This window comes from Chlorocebus sabaeus, chromosome 2 (assembly GCF_047675955.1).
Source record: "Chlorocebus sabaeus isolate Y175 chromosome 2, mChlSab1.0.hap1, whole genome shotgun sequence".
In the NCBI taxonomy this organism is placed as follows: domain Eukaryota; kingdom Metazoa; phylum Chordata; class Mammalia; order Primates; family Cercopithecidae; genus Chlorocebus; species Chlorocebus sabaeus.
In genome coordinates, this window is record NC_132905.1 from 38677838 (window position 1) to 38697194 (window position 19357).

At 49.1% G+C, this 19357-nt stretch overlaps 1 protein-coding gene across 1 annotated transcript; it reads right to left on the bottom strand.

Moving 5' to 3' along the window:
* Positions 1–2773: 2773 nt before the first annotated feature.
* On the bottom strand, positions 2774–3938 carry LOC103248287 (uncharacterized protein C20orf203). Its single transcript, XM_073011852.1, is given in 3 exon segments — positions 2774–3114; positions 3116–3291; positions 3422–3938. Coding segments are annotated over 3 exon segments (591 nt in total). The 5' UTR covers positions 3564–3938; the 3' UTR covers positions 2774–2841.
* Between the last annotated feature and the right edge of the window lie 15419 nt (positions 3939–19357).

The window sequence follows — 19357 nt, forward strand, 5'->3', positions numbered from 1 at the left end:
GTATTTTAGCACACGCCTGTAGTTCCAACTACTCAGGAGGCTGAGGTGAGAGGATTTCTTGAGCCCAGGAGATTGAGGCTGTAGTGAGTCAAGATTATGCCACTGCACTCCAGCCTGGGTGACAGAGCAAGACCCTGTGTCTAAAAAAGTAAAATGGAGAACTAATGTGTGGAAAGTGCTAGATACAGTTCCCCACCCAGAGTTGAAAGGGTGAAACTACCACAGGTCAGGGGATTGCTCAGGGTCAGGTGCATAGCCTGGAGTGCAGGAGTGTTGGTCCCAGCTCCTTCCTCAGCCCCACCACTCACGGCAGGGGGCATCACCTTCCCCCACCCTTCCAGGCTCAGAGGGCATCAGGTCCCTCAGGGTATCTCCCCAATCCATTGATGGCACCTACAGCACCCTAGGCAAGCTAACCCCTACCCACTTCTCCCACCGTCTGTGCCCTCTGAGGAGCAGGCTTTCTTCCACCATCCCTGGCGGCAGATCCAGGTCCCAGAGAGGGGCAGCTACTTGCCCAAGGCCACACAGCGAGGCAGCGGTGGGTATCACACCCAGGTCTAGCTGACTCCAGAGTTGGGGTCCTTTCTCCCAGTCCAGGGCAGTGGCCAGGGGTGTGGGATCCAGAGCCCAGGCTCCCCAGCTTCCTCAACAGCCTAAGCCCATCCTGCCTCCAGGCCTTTGCACTCGCCATTCCCTCCTCCTGCCCTGCCCTTCCCATCACTCACGTTCTGCTCAGCTTTGCCTCCCTCAGAGGCTCTCCCGGACCACCCCTCCTGAAATGCTCTGATCCCTATTCTCTCTGTCTCTTGCCCCTGATTATTTGCTTCATGGCACTAACCATTGCCTGAAACTGTCTTTTCTTTTTTTTTTTTTTGAGACAGTCTTGCTCTATTGCCCAGGCTGGAGTGCCATGGTGCAATCTCAGCTCACTGCAAGCTCTGCCTCCTGGGTTCATGCCATTCTCCTGCCTCAGCCTCCCGAGTAGCTGGGACTACAGGTGCCCACCACCACACCTGGCTAATTTTTTTTGTATTTTTAGTAAAAGCAGGGTTTCACTGTGTTAGCCAGGATGGTCTCGATCTCCTGACCTTGTGATCTGCCCGCCTTGGCCTCCCAAAGTGCTGGGATTACAGGCATGAGCCACTGTGCCGGGCCAAGAAACTTTCTTTAGGGAATAATTTAGAAATTATTTTGCAACAGAAAAATTGCACAGATGGTACAGGGAGTTCCTGTTGGCCCTTCACCCAGTTTTTTCTTATGTCAACCTATTACCTAACCATGGTAAGTGGTCAAAACCAAGAAAGTGACATTGGTACATTATACTGATGAGCTGCAGGCTTTACTCCGATGAAACCGTGTTTTTCCTTACTCATTTGTTCTCAGCTGCCTCCTCAACTAGGAGGCAAACTCTGAAAGGCAGGGAGGTTGCCTCTCCCACTGACATCAATTTCCTCATACCTGGCAAGGAGTGCTGATTGGATAAAGGAGGGAAAAGAATGGCAAAAACAGCCAATGACTAGCAAGCACTCCTGCCAGACAGTGTTCATAAGTGCTTTAAACACTGTAAGTCCCAGCCTGGGCAACACAGTGAGACCCTATCTCTACAATAATTTAAAATTAACTAGGTACGGGGGCACGTGCCTATAGTCCCAGCTACCAGGGAGGCTGAGATGGGAGGATTGCTTGAGCCTGGGAGGTCGAGGCGGCTGTGAGCTGTGATTGCACCACTGCACTCTAGCCTGAGCAACAGAGTGAGACCTTGTCTCAAAAAAAACCAAAATAAATCCAAACAAAACCAAACCCAAACACATTGTAAGCCATTTAATCCTCACAACAGCCCATGAAGCAGCTGTGAATCATAGGGAAACTAAGGCATGGTACGTTTTGGAGGCTGACCCAAGGCCACAGAGATGGACAGTACCAGAGTGGGTGGGTTCTAGCACACTCCTCCTGCCCCTGTCACAACACGCTGACGGCACCACAGGGTAACACAGCAAATGCCAGTCCCTCCATGTTCTCAGTTCACGAAACAGTGGAAGGGTCGCACCTCCCACAGCCCAGTAGGAGCACAGGCTTGGGATGGAGGCTGAGCCTCTGCATCTTGCTTCTGCCCACAGTGACTAGTGGCTACCCTGGCCCTGCACAGAATGACACAGGGGCTCTGTTCCAAGGGCCCTCAGCCTCACCCTTCTTCAGGGAAACAGAAGGGGGCTGGTTCGGCCCCAAACCGTGGGCTCCGGCCAGTGCTCCCGATTCCCCAGATCCTGCAGGCACAAAGCAGGCCTGAGTCTGCCCCCCTCCATTGGCCCACAGCTTGCACTGGGACTTTAGGATCTGGCTGCTGAGGGCTGGGTACAGAGCATGGGCCCCTCTCCTGAAGTCCAGTGTTCTCAGAGGAGCTTTCTGGGCTCTGGAAGAGGAAAGAAGAGGAAGACATGGTGTCCCTTTCCGGATGTGGGGTGGCAGTGACACACAGGAGTACTGCAGCCTCTTCCCAGCACCCAGGGACCAGGCCAGAGAGACGTCCCAGCACCTCCCAAGGGAGAAGCCATTCTCCAGCAGCTGGACAGGACCAGAGCCTGCCCTGCTTGTCCGGCCGGGGTTCTACCCAGAGCCAGCCTGGCGCAGCCTCGGTCCCTAATCATGTTTGCTGGATGCCTTGAATACAAGCACCGGTGCCCAGAATCTCCTTGAGGTTTCAGCTGGGCATGCCGGGCCCATCCCCCATTCTGGGGAGCAGAATAAGTATGGGAAGTGGTGACAGGGGACACCATGAGGTGGTGGTGGCCTTGGTGAGACAAGCAGGCAGAGCTGGGGGTGGGGGCGCCCTGGGCTCGGCTAATTAAACAGCGACCGTGATGAATCGGGGAGAAACTGCTGCTTGCTAATTAAAGGTGCAGGCAACTTGCCTGGCAAGGATGGGAGGCAGAAGTCCTGGAACCATGTTGAGGGCCAGGCCAGCGAGGACAGAGCTTGGCCAAAGCACCCCACTGTGCCCATTCTGGGCATCCCTCCCACTGCCCTCCCCCACCCAGCAGGGGCCGGCAGCCCCCTCCCCACTTCCCTATCTCTCCGACCCACCTTGCCAAGCCTGGGGCCTCCAACTTCCCCCCTGCCCCTCCCCACCAACCCAAATCCTTTCCTGATAAGGGCCTGGGTGTTGTGGAGGAGGAGGCTGGCGCTGGTGGCTGGGCTGGGGGTGGACTCACTGAGCCTTTGAGGTCCTCCTTCCCACCCCACCGCCAAAGTCCCAGAGGTGGGCAGTGAGTCCAGTCAAGGCTGACGTGACTTATTGGGAACAAGACCCCCAAGAAGATCATAGAATCTTAGTACCTGAGACTCGCAGGGGGCTTCAGGTCTTCCCTAATTTCCCAGCAGTCCCCAGTGTCAGCCCAGGTATGGTAGACAGGGACAGCACTTCTTTCTGGGCTCAGCATTCCAGTCTTTGTAAAGGGAAAACTGGCCAGGCGAGGTGGCTACTGCCTGTGACCCAGCATGTTGGGAGGCTGAGGCAGGAGACTCACTTGAGCCTGGGAGTTCAAGACAGGCCTAGGAAACATAGGAGACCCTATCTCTAAAAAAAAATTAGCTGGGTGTGTTGGCTTGCGCCTGTGGTCCCTGCTACTCAAGGGGTTGAAGTGGGAGGATCACTTCAGCCCAGAAGGTCGAGGCTATAGTGAGCCATGATTGCCCCACTACACTCCAAAGTGGGCAACAGAGTGAAATCCTGTTCAAAACATAAATAAATACATAAATAAAGGAAAAGAAATGAGAAAATTGGAGCAAATGATCTCTGAGCCTTGAAGATTCTTACGGGGTGGACAAGAAAACTCCCTGAAGCTGCTCATCCCTGCCCTCAGTTCAAAGCAGGGCTATAGGCTCAGACACCTTTGCCAACCAATGTGACCTCAGGCAAGGGAGCTCACTGTCACATGCCTGGGTTTCCCCATTTGTAAGGCTGGAGATGACAACAGTGCCCACCTCAAAGGGCCTCTGAGAAGATTGGGGGAGATAACAAAGCTGAAGTGTCCAGCACAGTATCTGGTCTGACCTGAGTAGCCAGCCACTGCCATCTGAAAGGTCTGGGGAACTGGGGGGTGACCTGGCACCTAGCCTGTCTGAGTCTTACCTCTTCATGTGGCAGCTGCAGTCTGGCACTCTGAGGAGAAGGATTAGAGAGCTTAAGTGTCTTCCGCAAAGCCACACTGCTACGGAAGAGGAAGAGGCAGCCCTGGATCCTTTGAGTGAGGAGAGGATGGGATCTAGATTCCTATGCTGACATTTGTGGAGCATCTGCTGGATGCAGGGTCCTGAACAAGACCCTAGGAAGGGACTAAGATGAATCTGAGATTCACTCTGCCTTTAAGGGGACCCCAGTCTAGAAGGGGAGAAAAAACACACACACAAACAACTGGAATGCAAAGCAAATGTGGCTGGGTGCGGTGGCTCACACCTGTCATTTTGTGAGGCCTAGGCAGGAGGATCACTTGAGGTCAAGAGTTCGAGACCAGCCTGGCCAACAGGGCAAAACCTCATCTCTACTAAAAATACAAAAATTAGCTGGGCATGGTGGTGCACGCCTGTAGTACCAGCTACTTGGGAGGCTGAGGCACGAGAATCGTTTGAACCTGGTGGGGCAGAGGTTGCAGTGAACTGAGATCGCGCCAGTGAGCTGAGATAGTGCACTCCAGCTTGGGCGACAGAGCAAGACTACGTGTCAAAAAAAAAAAAAAAAAAAAGCAAATACCCCTGGCATCACAGGGGGCCCAGCAGCCCTCCATGCAAGGGGCTGGTGAGACTCTTGGGATGGTAGGGAGTTGCTGCTGTGTCTTGGAGCTCAATTTGCAAAGCAAAGGTTTTGATTTTATTTGAAGGGTAAAATCAGCCCTGGGGGGTCATGGGGGTGCTGATGGAGCCTCCTCTGGTTTTTTTGGGAAGTTCTGGGTGGTCCCTGATGTCTGTGATTTCTGCTTCTATGGTTCTGGGATCTATCCTGGAGGTATCTAGGAGTCCCAGATGCTGTGGTTTTGGAGACTACACTGTCCAGGGCCCTAGCATGAATACATTCACATCCACAAAGGACAGTGAGGTCCTCATTCCAGGTGGCCAGACACCCACCAGTTTGGGGGGCTTCCTGCTGCTGGGCAATTTGGTGGGGAGAGGATGCAGCACCGGTGAGAGGCCCGCTCAGAGATGGTGGAAGCCTCCCAAGGCTGACAGACGCAAGGCTGCTGGCCCTGATGCTGCAAAGCCTGAGTCTCAGGCGGCAACCCAGAGCAGGCAAGGTGAGTGCTAGGTCACTCGCCTTGGGGATGGTGCCTCCATTACTCCCTTCCTGGAGATCAGAGCTCAGCCAGAGGAGCGGGCGGGTCTAGCCACAGGAAGTCTGTGCAAGCACAGCTAGCAGCTCCTGGAAAATAGGCACTGCTCTCAGCCTCCCCAGGGCACCCTGCACCCAAGCTGGGTCAAATGATGGTCTGGGGCGCCCTCTGGTGGCTCCTCTGGGCAGTGGTGGATGCTGAAGCCACTGTGAATTTAAGGGTGGGTGGGGCAGAGATGGTCAGAGTTGGAAGATTTCAAGGTGGACCACTCTTTCCACTACCCAGATGGGCAAACCAAGGCCCAGAGGAAAGTGACCTGCCTACAGTTGCACAGCCAGTGACTTATACAAGAACAGAACCCAGAAGTTCCTCTGTACCAGTGCTTTTTTTAGGGGGTCTCAAGGCATCCCACCCCAGGGGAGGGAAGGCTGAGTGTCCGGGGCTCACTCCCAGTGCATGTGGACAGCTGAACTGTAGGTCGCTGAGTATCTGTGTGACATAGCACGCAGCACGTCCCTCCCAGGCTTGGGTTCTTCGCCTCTAAAGCCTGGGGTTACTGTGTTGGCAAGGGATGGGAGACTAGGCCTCCTGCTTGTATACTGCTGGAACTGAGGATGTAAACCAGCCAATCTTTCGGGGAGTTCTAAGAAGAGTGTTCCTACAGCTGGTATCATACTTCATGGTGAGAGATTGGGTGCTTTCCCCAAGACCAGGAACAAGACAAGGATGTCCACTCTTATGGCAAAGTTGGATTCACAACTCGTATTCAACATTGTACTGAGTACAATGGCAAGAAAATAATCATTCAGGTTGCAAAGGAAGAAGTAAAACTATTCCTATTTGCAGATGACATGATCTTATATACAGAAAATCCTGGTTGGGCACGGTGGCTCATGACTGTAATCTCAGCACTTTGGGAGGCCAAGGCAGGTGGATCACCTAAGGTCAGGAGTTTAAGACCAGCATGGCCAACATGGCAAAACCCCGACTCTACTAAAAATACAAAAATTAGCCAGGCGTGGTGGTGCGCCTGTAACCCCAGCTACTCAGGAGGCTGAAGCACAAGAATTGCTTGAACCTGGGGTTCAGAGGTTGCAATGAGCCAAGATCACACCACTATACTCCAGCCTGGGCGACAGAGAAAAAAAAAAAATCTTAAAGAATCCACTAAAAAAAAATATTATAACTAATAAATGTGTTTGGCAAAGTTGCAGGATACAAGATCAATATACAAAATTCAATTGAGTTTCTACACATTTGCAATGAACACTTCAAAACTGTAATTACGAAAATAATTCAATTTATACTAGCATCAAAGAGAATAAAATGCTTAGAAATAAAAGAAGTACAAAACTTATAATCTGAAAACTACAAAACATTGTTTAAAGAAATTAAAGATGCCATAAATAAATGGAAAAATACCAATGTTCATGCATCTAAAGACCCAATATTGTTAAGATGGCAAGACTCCCCAAACTGATCTTCAGATTCAACACAATCTCCATCAAAATTCCAACTTGGTTCTTTACAGAAATTGACAAGCTGATCCTAAAATTCATATGGAAATTTAAGGGACTCAGAAAAGCCAAAACAGTCCTGAAAAAGAATAATGGTGGGCCAGGCGTGGTAGCTCATGTCTGTAATCCTAGCATTTTGGGAGGCCAAGGTGGGCAGATCACTTGAGTCCAGGAGTTTGAGACCAACCTAGGTGATATGGTGAAACCTCATCTCTACAAAATATACAAAAATTTATCTGGGTGTGGTGGCATGCGCCTGTAGTCCTAGCTACTCAGGAGGCTGAGGTGGGAGGATCACTTGAACCTGGGCGGTAGAGATTACAGTGAACCAAGAATGTGCCATTGCATTTCAGCCTGGGTGACACAGCAATACCCTTCCCAAAAAACAGAAGAAGAAGAAGAAGAAGAAGAAGAAGAAGAAGAAGAAGAAGAAGAAGAAGAAGAAGAAGAAGAAGAAGAAGAAGAAGAAGAAGAAGAAGAAGAAGAAGAAGAAAGAGAACAATGTTGGAGTGCACACACTTCCAATTTCAAAAACTACTACAAAGCTACAGTAATCAGGACAGTGTGGTACTGGCATAAGGACAGACATAGAGATCAATGAAATGTAAATAAGAGTCCTGAGAGTCCAGAAATAAACCCTCACATTTGGTTCACCTGCAAGAGCCTAACATATTTAATGGTGGAGTTCAATGGGCAAAACACAGTCTTGCAAAAGAAAAAGGTCAGACCCCTGCCTCACACCATACACAAAAATTAACTCAAAATGGATGAAAACAAATGTAGGAGCTAAAGCTATAAAACTCTGAGAACAAAGACATAAATCTTCATGACCTTGGATGAGGCAACAGTTTCATAAATATGATACCAAAAGCACAAGCAACCAAAGGAAAAATAGATAGACTGGGCTTCATCAGAATTTAAATTTTCAGGTCAGGCATGGTGGCTCACACCTGAAATCCCAGCACTTTGGGAGGCTGAGGCAGGAGGATTGCTTGAGAGACTGGAAGGGCAAGGTGGCAGTGAGCCAAGATTGCATCACAGCACTCCAGCCTGGGCAACAGAACAAGACCCTGTCAAAAAAAAAAAAAAAAAAAGATATCTCAATGGATACTATCAAGAAAGTGAAAAGTGTCCCACAGGATGGGAGAAAATAGCTGACAATCATATATCTGATAATGGATTCTAACCAGCATATATAAAGAACGCTTACAACTCAATAATAAAAGACAAACAGCCCAGTTTAAAAATGGGCTGAGCCAGGCACGGTGGCTCACTCCTGTAATCCCAGCACTTTGAGAGGCTGAGGCAGGCAGATAACCTGAGGTCAAGAGTTCAAGACCAGCCTGGCCAACATGGTGAAACCCCATCTCTACTAAAAATACAAAAATTAGCCAGGAGTGGTGGCAGGCGCCTGTGATTCCAGCTACTCAGGAGGCTGAGGCAGGAGAATCACTTGAACCCAGGAGGCGGAGGTTGCAGTGAGCCAAGGTCGTGCCACTGCACTTCAGCCTGGGCGACAGAGCAAGACTCCATCTCAAAATTTAAAAAATAAAAATAAAAAAGGGCTGATATGGTTGGGATGTTTGTCTCCTCCAAATATGTTGAAATGTGATCTCCAATGCTGGAGGTGGGGCCTGTTGGGAGATGTTTGGGTCATGGAGGTGACTCCCTCATGAACGGCTTGGTGCCTCCCTCGCAGTAATGAGGGAGTTCTTGCTCTGTTACTTCACAAGAAAGCTGGTTGTCTGAAGGAGGCTGGCACCTCCCACTCCCTCCCTCTCTTGCTCACACTGGCTCCCCTTTGCCTTCTACCATGATTGGAAGCTTCCTGAGGCCTGCTCCAGGAGCAGGTGCTGGTGCCATGTGTCCTGTACAGCCTGTAGAACTGTGAGCCAAATAAACCTCTTTTCTTTATAAATTACTCAGTCTCAGCTATTCCTTTATAGCAATGCAAATAGACTAATGCATAAGCATAGGATATAAATAGACATTTCTCCAAAGAAGATATACAAATGGCCAATAAGCACAAGAAAAGATACTCAACATCATTAATCGTTAGGAAAATGCAAATCAAAACCACAATGAGATACCACTTTGTACCCACTAGGTTAGTTATAATAAAAAAGACAGATGTAACAAGTGTTGATGAGAATATGGAGAAATCAGAAACCTCATACACTGCTGGTAAGAATGTAAACCGTTTTGGAAAAAGCCTGGCAGTTCAAAAGGTTATATATAGAGTTATATGATCCAGCAATTCAGCACCTAAAAGGTATATATCCAAGAGAAATGAAAACATGTATTCACATAAAAACTTACATAAGGCTGGGTGCAGTGTCTCATGCCTGTAATGCCAGTACTTTGGGAGGTCAACACGGGTGGATTGTCAGAGTTCAGGAGTTCGGGACCACCCAGGGCAACATGGTGAAACCCTGTCTCTACTAAAAATAGAAAAAAACAACAACAAAAACCAGCCAGGCGTGGTGGCATGTGCCTGTAGTCCCAGCTGCTCAGGAGGCTAAGGCAGGAAAATCGCTTGAGCCTGGGAGGCAGAGGTTGCAGTGAGCCAAGATTGACCACTGCACTCCAGCCTGGACAACAGAATGAGACTCCATCTCAAAAAAAAAAAAAAAAAAAAATCTTGACTATTCATAGCAGCATTATTCCCCCAGAATAGAAACCACCACAACCCAAATGTCCATCAGCTGATGAATGGATAAATGAAAGGTGGTATATTCATACAATGGAATATTATTCAGCAATAAAAAGGAAGACTAAAGTGCTGACACATGCTGTAACATAGATAAACCTTAAAAACTGCATGCTGGGGCCAGATACAGTGGTTCATACCTGTAATCCCAGCACTTTGGGAGGCTGAGGTGGGAGGATTACCTGAGGCCAGGAGTTCAGGACCAGCCTGAGCAACACAGTGAGACCCCGTCTCCACAAAAAAATTAAAAATTAGCTGAGGTCGGGCATGGTGGCTCACACTGGTAATCCCAGCACTTTGGGAGGCTGAGGCAAGTGGAACACTTGAGGCCAAGAGTTTCAGACCAGCCTGGCCAACATGGTGATATCCTGTCTCTACTAAAAATACAAAAATTATCCAGGTGTGGTGGCAGGCATCTGTAATCCCAGCTACTTGGGAGACTGAGGTAGGACAATCATTTGAACCCAGGAAGGGGAGGTTGCAATGAGCTGAGATCGCACAACTGCACTACAGCCTGGGCGACAGAGCGAGACTCCATCTCAAAAACAAACAAAAACAAAGGAGTTTGAGACTAACCTGGCCAACATGGCAAAACCCTGTCTCTACTAAAAATACAAAAATTAGTTGGGCGTGGTGGCAGGTGCCTATAGTCCCAGCTACTCAAGAGGCTGAGGCACGAGAATTGCTTGAACCCAGGAGGCAGAGGTTGCAGTGAATCAAGATCATGCCACTGCTCTCCAGCCTGGAAGACAGAGTGAGACTCTATTTCAAAAAATAATAAATAAAATAAAATAAAAAATGAGCTGAGCATGGCAGCATGCACCTGTGGTTCTAGCTACTCAGAAGGCTGAAGTGGGAGGATCACTTGAATCTAAGAGTTGGAGGCTGCAGTGAGCTATGACTGCGCCACTGCACTCACTCCAGCCTGGAGAAGAGAGCAAGACTCTATCTCTGGGAAAAAAAAAAAAAAAAAAAAGCTTTCACTTTTTCATTTATATGAAATGTCTGGAATAGGGAAATCTATAGAGACAGAAAGCAGAAACCAGATTAGTGGTTGCCTAGGGCTGGGGAAGAGGATTCAGGAGCAATGGGTATAAGGTTCTTTGGGGAGTGATGAAAATGTTCTAAAATTGTTGTGGTGATAGTTGTACTTTGTGAATATAATAAAAACCTTGAATTGTGAATTATATGGTATATGAATGATATCTCAATAAAGTTGTTATTTTTTAAACGCCTGTCCTTTGGACCCATGACTCTATTTCTAGAAATTTCTTCTAGAAATCATTCAAGTGCACAAGGACATATGGATAAAGTTTTTCATCCACGCATGGTGGCTCATACCTGTAATCCCAGCACTCTGAGAGGCTGAGGCAGGCAGATAAAGCCCAGGAGTTCGAGATCAGCCTAGACAACATAGCAAGACCCCATGTCTTAAAAAATATATATCTAAAATTAGCCAGCCATGGTAGCACACATCTGTAGTTCCAGCTACTTGGGAGGCAGAAGTGGGAGGATTGCCTGAGCCCAGGAGCTCGAGGCTACAGTGAGTTGTGGTCATGCCACTGCACTCCAGCCTGGGTGACAGAGTGACACCTTATCTCAAAAATAAAAATTAAAAAAAAAAAAAAGGTTTTCATTACAGTATTGATTGTAACAGCAAAAGTATGAAAGCAATCTAAGTGTCCATCAGCAGAGGACAGGTCAGTTATATCCATCCCTTCGATGGAACAATGGAGTCATTAAAAATGATGGAGAAACTTATAGCCCCAACTACTCAGGAGGCCGAGGAGAGAGGATTGCGTGAGCCCAGGAGTTTGAGACCAGCCTGGGCAACATAGTGAGACCTCATCTCTAAAACAAAATTTTAAAAATAAATAAATAAAAAGGAATCACATTTACTAACATCGATGAGGTCCAAGATATACCACCAAGTCAAAAGGAAAAAAAAAAAAAAAAAAAAAAAAAGCAGGTTAAAAAATAAGTAGGCTAGGCAAGGTGGCTCCCGCCTGTAATCCCATTACTTTGGGAAGCCAAGGCAGGAGGATCACTTGAAATCAGGAGTTCCAGACCAGCCTGGCCAATATGGCAAAACCCCGTCTCTACTAAAAATACAAAAATTAGCCAGACATGGTGGTGGGCACCCCTAATTCCAGTTACTCAGGAGGCTGAGGCAAAAGAATTTCTTGAACCTGGGAGGTGGAAGTTATAGTCAGCCAAGATTGCACCATTGCACTCCAGCCTGGGCAACAGAGCTAGACTCTGTCTGCCTCTGCACCAAAAAAAAAAAAAAAAAAAAAGGAAAAAGAAAAAAGAAAAAGAAAGCCTGTAGATTAAAACAGGTACTTAAGAGACTTTAAGAAGAGAAAATTTCAGCCGGGCACGGTGGCTCACATCTGCAATTTCAGCACTTTGGGAGGCCGAGACGGGTGGATCACCTGAGGTCAGGAGTTTAAGACCAGACTGGCCAACATGGTGAAACCCCATCTTTACCAAAAATACAAAAATTAGTGTGGTGGCAAGCACCTGTAATCTCAGCTACTTGGGAGGCTGAGGCAGGAGAATCACTTGAACCCAGAAGGCAGAGATTGTAGTGAGCCAAGATCGTGCCCCTGTACTCCAGCCTGAGCCACAGAGCAAGACACTGTCTCAAAAAAAAAAAAAAAAATTTCAACATCTAGGAATGGACATTTGAGTAATAACAAACAAGAAAGTGATCAACTTAAAAGTCAGGATAACTTTGTGGGGACAGGGAGCTGTGAGTGAGGTGGGCACACAGGGCTCTGGGGTGGCTGGCAAAGCTCTAGATCCTCATTCGAGTGGTGGTTCCCAGGGGTGCTGCTTTGTCACAATTCATGCCATTGAACAATTATTTTATAGGTTATTTCTGTATGTGCTATATTTTATAATAAAGGTGATTTAAGAATAAAGTATATTCATTCTGATTTTTAAAAAGCAAGCATAGGCAGGGCGTGGTGGCTCACGCCTGTAATCCCAGCACTTTGGGAGGCCGAGGTGGGCGGATCATGAGGTCAGGCGATCGAGACCATCCTGGCTAACATGGTGAAACCCCGTCTCTACTGAAAATACAAAAAAAATTAGCCGGGCGTGGTGGCGGGCACCTGTAGTCCCAGCTACCCAGGAGGCTGAGGCAGGAGAATGGCGTGAACCTGGGAGGCGGAGCTTGCAGTGAGCCAAGATCGCACCACTGCACTCCAGCCTGGGCAACAGAATGAGACTGTCTCAAAAAAAAAAGCAAACATAATAGGATTCCATTCTTATGAAAAAATCTGTATCTATATGTATATAACAAAAATACCTGGAAGTTTACGATTTAGGGTACTCTTTTTATTTTTGAAGACCAGAGCTCACTCTGTCATCCAGGCTGGAGTGCAGCAGCAGGATCATGGCTCACTGCAGCCTCAAACTCCTGGGCTCAAGGAATCCTCTCAAGTAACTGAGACTACAGGTATACACTACCATGCCCAGCTAATTTTTGAATTTTTTTTTTTTTTAGACATGGGGTCTTGCTATATTGCCCATGCTGGTCCCAACCTCCTGGGCTCAAGCAATCCTCCCACCTCAGCCTCTGAAAGGGCTGGGATTACAGGAGTGAATCACCACACCCAATCTAGGATACTCTTAATTTATGTTTTACTGAATTTTCCAATTTTTGTTACTGCAATGGACAATAATTACTTCTACAGCCAGAAAAAACAATAAAGCTTTTTGCTGTGTTGCAAGCATTCCTTTGGCCCTGACATTGTGTGAGCAGAAAGGGTAGGTGGGGAACGACCCTGGAGCCACCGGCAGATGGAGCAGGAGAAGACCAAGGCTCAGCGTCCTCCGGCCTTGGCGTCCAGGGCCAATTCAAGGCCCAGCCCCCACTGCAGCTTCCCAGAGACTCAGACCCGCTTCTCTTTCTTCTCTTATTTTTTTTTAAACGGAGTTTTGCTCTTGTTGCCCAGACTGCAATGCAGTGGCGCAATCTCAGCTCACTGCAACCTCCGCCTCCCGGGTTCAAGCAATTATCTTGCCTCCACCTCCCAAGTAGCTGGGACTACAGGCATGCGCCAATACACCTGGCTAAGTTTTTGTATTTTTAGTAGAGATGGGGTTTCTCCATGTTGGTCAGGCTGGTCTCAAACTCCCAAACTCAAGTGATCCACCCGCCTTGGCCTCCCAAAGTGTTGGGATTACAGGCGTGAGCCACTGCGCCTGGCCTAAGACCCCTTCTCTTTCAGGACAGCTGGTGCAGCTGCTGCACAGCTGACCCCCTTGGCTCATGCTCCAAAGGCACTGGGAATGCAATCCTGGCTTGATGAAGGTCACCCTGTTTCGGGCTATACAATTCACCAAGAAGGAGAAGCCCTAGGCAGGAGGCCTGAGGCTGGGGGCAGGTTATCATCCTGCCTACTACTAGCACAAAAACATTATCACAGCTCAATGAACATTCTCTATGCATCAGGCAGTCAGACTAGGTGAAGTACGTGATTCATTTTATTTCCCCCTCCCGATGACCTGAAGTGACGAGTGGGATCACCATCTTCATTGTACAGTTGGGCAAACTGAGACTCAGGGAACCTACATGAGTGGACCCAGGTGCTCAAAGCGGAGGTGCCTGCAGCAGCCACTATCTTTGAGACTGGACGTGGCCAGACCCCTCATGGGTGGACCTCAGTGAATTCTGCCAGGATCCCAGGAAGGGTGGCTTCCCTCGTTTCCCAGATGAGGACCCTGAGGATGAAAGGGGAAACCACTTGTCCATGTCCCACAGTGACGGTGTGGCAGGAACAGGTGCAAGCCAGGGCCTGTGCTCTCAGCTGCCATACCAGGCAGCCTCCTTCACCTACAAGGGGCCATGGGCATGTTCCCCACCTCTGTGGCTGACACTAGTAATATCAATTAATAATAATAGATAATAGCAATAATTATTATGACATATAATTATATGAAATATATATTAACATCATCATCATCATCCACATCAACACAGTTGTGTTGTAACCTGGGGAGTGTGTGTCAGTGACCAGTGTGCTGTCCTGTATGCCAGAGCATTTGCTCTTCTCAGCAGATCTATAAGTCTTCATTCTGACTTTATTTCCCCCCATTTTAAAGGCCCGGGGAGCAGAGCACATGGGGACCACACCTCTGGTGCACGGTTGCCACCCCTGTCCCATACAGGGCAGCCCAGTGGGAAGTTCTCCAAGGCTGTGTGGTAAGCACCTTTCCATTGCAGGGAGGTGGGGGAGCAGCTCTCCAGAGGATCTGGGTCCATCTCCCAGCCGAGCACTTAACCGCAGGATGTGCCCTTCCTAGCAAAAGAAAGGTCACTGAATGACAGAGCCAAGGGCCAAGGTGCCAGGAACAGCAACCACGGTTTCAGGGGATCTGTAACTGCCTCCTCAGCCAGTCCAGGCCCAGGGTTACTCTATGCCCTTTCACTAGTCAATCGGTTGGCCAGCTAATGCCAGAGAGCTCACACCTTTGAGAGGCCACATTGCTGCCAACAAGAGGGGCTGCTTCTCCCTGAGTGTCCATGACCTGCCAGGCACTGACTGTGCTAAGCCATCAGCACTGAGCCTCACAAAACCCTTTCAATGGCCCCATTTTACACAGGAGACAGCAAAGGCTCAGGGAGGTCAAGTGACTTGTCCAAAGTCACATGGACAGGAAGGCTCATCGTTTCCTGGTGGCCAGTTTCTACCAAGAAGGAGTGTATTAGTCCATTCTCCCGCTGTTAAAAGGACATACCTGAGACTGGGTAATTTATAAAGGAAAGAGGTTTAATTGACTCACAGTACTGCATGGCTGGGAAGGCGTCAGCAAACTTGCAATCATGGCAGAAGAGGAAGCAAACATGTCCTTCTCACATGGCAGCAGGAGAGAGAAGTGCCAAGCAAAAGGGGAAAAGCCCCCTATAAAATCATCAGATCTTATGAGAATGAACTCACTATCATGAGAACCGCATGGGGGTAACTGCCTCCATGATTTGATTACCTCCCACTGAGTCCCTCCCACAACATGTGGGGATTATGGAAACTATAATTCAAGATCAGATTTGGGTGGGAACACAGCCAAACCATATCAAGGAGGGAAAGAGGAAGGGACAAAGTTGTTCAGAGGGAGGAAAGACCCACTGTACGGGAGGCGGCAAGAAAGGAGGGCCCACATCACCAGCTCTGACTCTCTCAGGGCCCAACTTAGTCATCAGCCCACCTATTCTCCACTCATTCATACATGTGTGGGCCTTCTCCAGGTGCCAGGCTCTTTGCTGGGCATTGAGGGCTCAGAGGTGAACCACGCTCATCTCTGCTCTCACGAAGCTCATGACAGCAGGGCAGAATGGAAAAGGAAACAGATGGGCAGATATTACTTGCCTTGGTCTGTATTTATTAAAGGTCTAAGTAGGCCAGGCTCAGTGTTGGGCACTGAAGGCACCAAGTAAGTGAGAAGCTCAAGGTCCCTGCCCTTCTGAAAGATATACTCTAGTGATGTCCAGCCCTGGCCCTCCAGAAACCCTGCTTGCATTATCCCTGAGCCCTGAACAAAAGGCAGAATTTCTCTGGAAAGACTGGGAGAAGCAGCAAATCTAGGGGTTCTCCATGAATCCTCCTTAGGCCTGGTTCTGGGTTACTGAGCAGGAATTTGTCTGGGAGAGCAGGGGACCCTGATTAGTGCCTTTCCTGGGGACTAAATCAGGACCCTGGGAGGCCAGAGCTGTGCAAAGGGGTCATCTGGACTACAGGATGGTCAGCAAGGGCCAGCCATTCAGGATGCAGCTACAGACCCATGGGGCAGGAGATCCAGCAGAGGATCTCAGTCAGGATGGGCCACAGCTCTAACAGAAGGGAGGTGACTTGCCCAAAGCCCCCGACTCCACACCTGTTCTCCCCATGGACAGAAGCATCAGCTCAGAGGTAGCACTACCTCACTCCATCCTAGCCCCAGAGGAGGCCGATGTCAACATTAAGACCCATTTCCCAGCCCAGGAAATGGAGAAAGAGAGTCGCAAAAGGACTTGCCCAAGAGCACCACCCACTCAAGACACAGGTAGAATCAGAACTGGGGGTTGTCCAGCACTTTCCATCACCCGCTCACAACCCAGGATGGCAGATCCAGCCTGGTGGGGGCGACACAGGATGGCACCCAATCTTGGGGAGCAGCACGAGCCAGGGGCGCAAAAGGAAACTCTTTTCCTAAGCTTCCCCTGGTGGTATGGGGGTTTACTCTTTGTTTTGGGGGCTTGTTCTAAATGCTAAACTTGGCTGACTCTGGGCACCCTGCCTATGGGTTAGCCCTGCTCTGCAAGGAGCAATAGAGTTAAAAATAAATAAACAAGCTGGGCACAGTGGCTCATATCTGTAATCCCAGCACTTTGGGAGGCCAAGGGGCCAGGTGGATCAACTGAGGTCCAGAGTTTGAAAGCAGCCTGGCCAACATGGTGAAATCCTGTCTCTATTAAAAATACAAAATTAGCCAGGCGTGGTGGCGGGCGCCTGTAATCCCAGCTACTCTGGAGGCTGAGGCAGGAAAATCAATTGAATACCGGAGACGGAGGTTGCAGTGAGCCGAGATCATGCCACTGCACTCTAGCCTGGGCAACAAAGTGAGACTCTGTCTCAAAAAATTTAACAAACAAACAAATATATGTTAAACCTTTGCAATCACCCTGAGATGTTAAACTGAGCGGCCCTTCTCAGTGTGAATGGCTGACGGGAAATCCCAGAATTGCCCCCATCTCAGCAGTCAGGAAGGAACAGCTTGGCCAAGAGTGGTGGCTCACACCTGTAACCCCAACACTTTGGGAAGAGGAGGCAGGAGAATCGCTTGAGCCCAGGAGTTCAAGGTTGCAGTAAGCTATGATCGCACCACTGCACTTTAGCCAGGGTGACTGGTGAGACTCCATCTCTAAAAAGGAACAGCTATATATATACACACTTTTTTTTTTTTTTTTTGAGACGGAGTCTCACTCTGTCACTCAGGCTGGAGTGCAGTGGCTCAATCTTGGCTCACTGCAACCTCTGCCTCCCGAGTTCAAGTGATTCTTGTGCTTCAGCCTCCTGAGTAGCTGGGATTATAGGCGCCCGCCACCATGCCCGGCTAAGTTTTTGTATTTGTAGTAGAGATGGGGTTTCACCAGGATGGCCTCGATCTCCTGACCTCGCGATCCACCCGCCTCGGCCTCCCAAAGTGCTAGGATTATAGGCGTGAGCCCCTGCGCCCAGCTAGATTTATATTTTTATGTGGAATTTTAAAAACTACTGAATTCCCTTGGTAGAAATGAGAGTCAAAATAAGAGAATAAGAAAAAAAAAAAGGAAAAAAAAAAAAGAATGGCTAAATAAATTATTAATAGAATATTTTACAGTCATTAAATAACTTCAAAAAAAATGTTAATGCTATGAGAAAATGTTCACAATGTAATGTTGGGGGAAAGCCAGCTATAGAGTACGATTACAATTAAAATGCACACATATATACATATATGTATGATCTATATAGAAAAACAGGCCTGGAGAGAAACATAACAAAATAGCACCATAGTTATCTCCGGGCAGTGGGATGACGGATGATTTTCATTTTCTCCTTTCTACCTTTTTGTAGTTTCCAAAGTTTACAATGAGTACAAATTGCATTTATAATTAGACATAAACCAAAAAAGCATGAGTTGGGCTGGGGCTGGATGGCAGGGTAGGGGCTCCACCAGCCCAGGTTTATCCCCTCCACAGCCAGGATGGAGCTGCGTGGGCACTGGGCTCTGTCCTCACCAGCTGGCCCAGCCAGGCCTCCCGGCCTGCACCAAGGTTACAAGATTCACCGGGCATTGCTGTCCTCGGAGGCCCCAGCCATGGGACACTGCCCTCGAGGAATCCAACCCCTGCCCGGGGCCCTCTGGAGAGTCACTTGTAGGCCATAAATGTCCTGGCTGGGGACACTGGGAAATGAACCGCTCAGGGCTGAGAATCAGAACATTTATTATCTGCTGTATGAGAGAAGCCATCTTCTTTGTTCCTTTTGTTTGGGACAGCTGAATATAGCAGGTGGGCTGGGGAGAGCTGGCCTTTGTCACCCTCCCACTGTGGCCCCGCAGGCTCCCAACCTCCCCATGTGGGAGTGGAACACCCAGCTGGTCTGTTCTCCCTGGCCTTTCCAATCCCAGCGCTCTGGGTTTCTTCTAACCTGGGAGGTGAGGGCCCTGGGTGCTGACCTGCGTCTTAGGGAAGACAACCGAGTTCACTTAAAAGCAGTGTTGGAAAGGCACTGACAGTGAGATCCAGGCCGGCCTCCTACCTGGGACTCCTCATGCCCCCAACTCTTTGTCTCACCACAGGGTGAGAAGCCAGTGGTCTCCAGCCTGGACCCCAGCACAGGTTTCCAGGGAAGGGGCTCCCTGCTTGCCAGAGCCAGCCGTAGAGTTGGGCTAGTTCAAGAACGGTGCCCTCACGTCCTTCCAGCCCCAGCCCTGCCACTCCACCTTGGGATCCTGGAAGCTCCTGCCCTCCTCCTGGGCTATTTTAGCAATCAGGCCACCTGTTGGCTTGCTGTGAGCTTGAGGATGATGGAAACCCACAGGCCTTTTTTACAGAACTGGTGGTATCTCCCCCTCCTCCAGATGGCAGCCACAGGCAGGCTCCTCAGTATAAGAGAGGGCCAGGCAGTGGCTTAGCAGTCCCCCACAGTGTGGGGCCCCTCCTCTCTCAGGAACTGAGGCCACGCGCTACCACCCACACCATCCCAGCCAGTGGTCCTGTAGATGTGGCTGACAGCAGGGAGGAGAGCCAGTCACAGGGCATTGGGTGCCTGAGC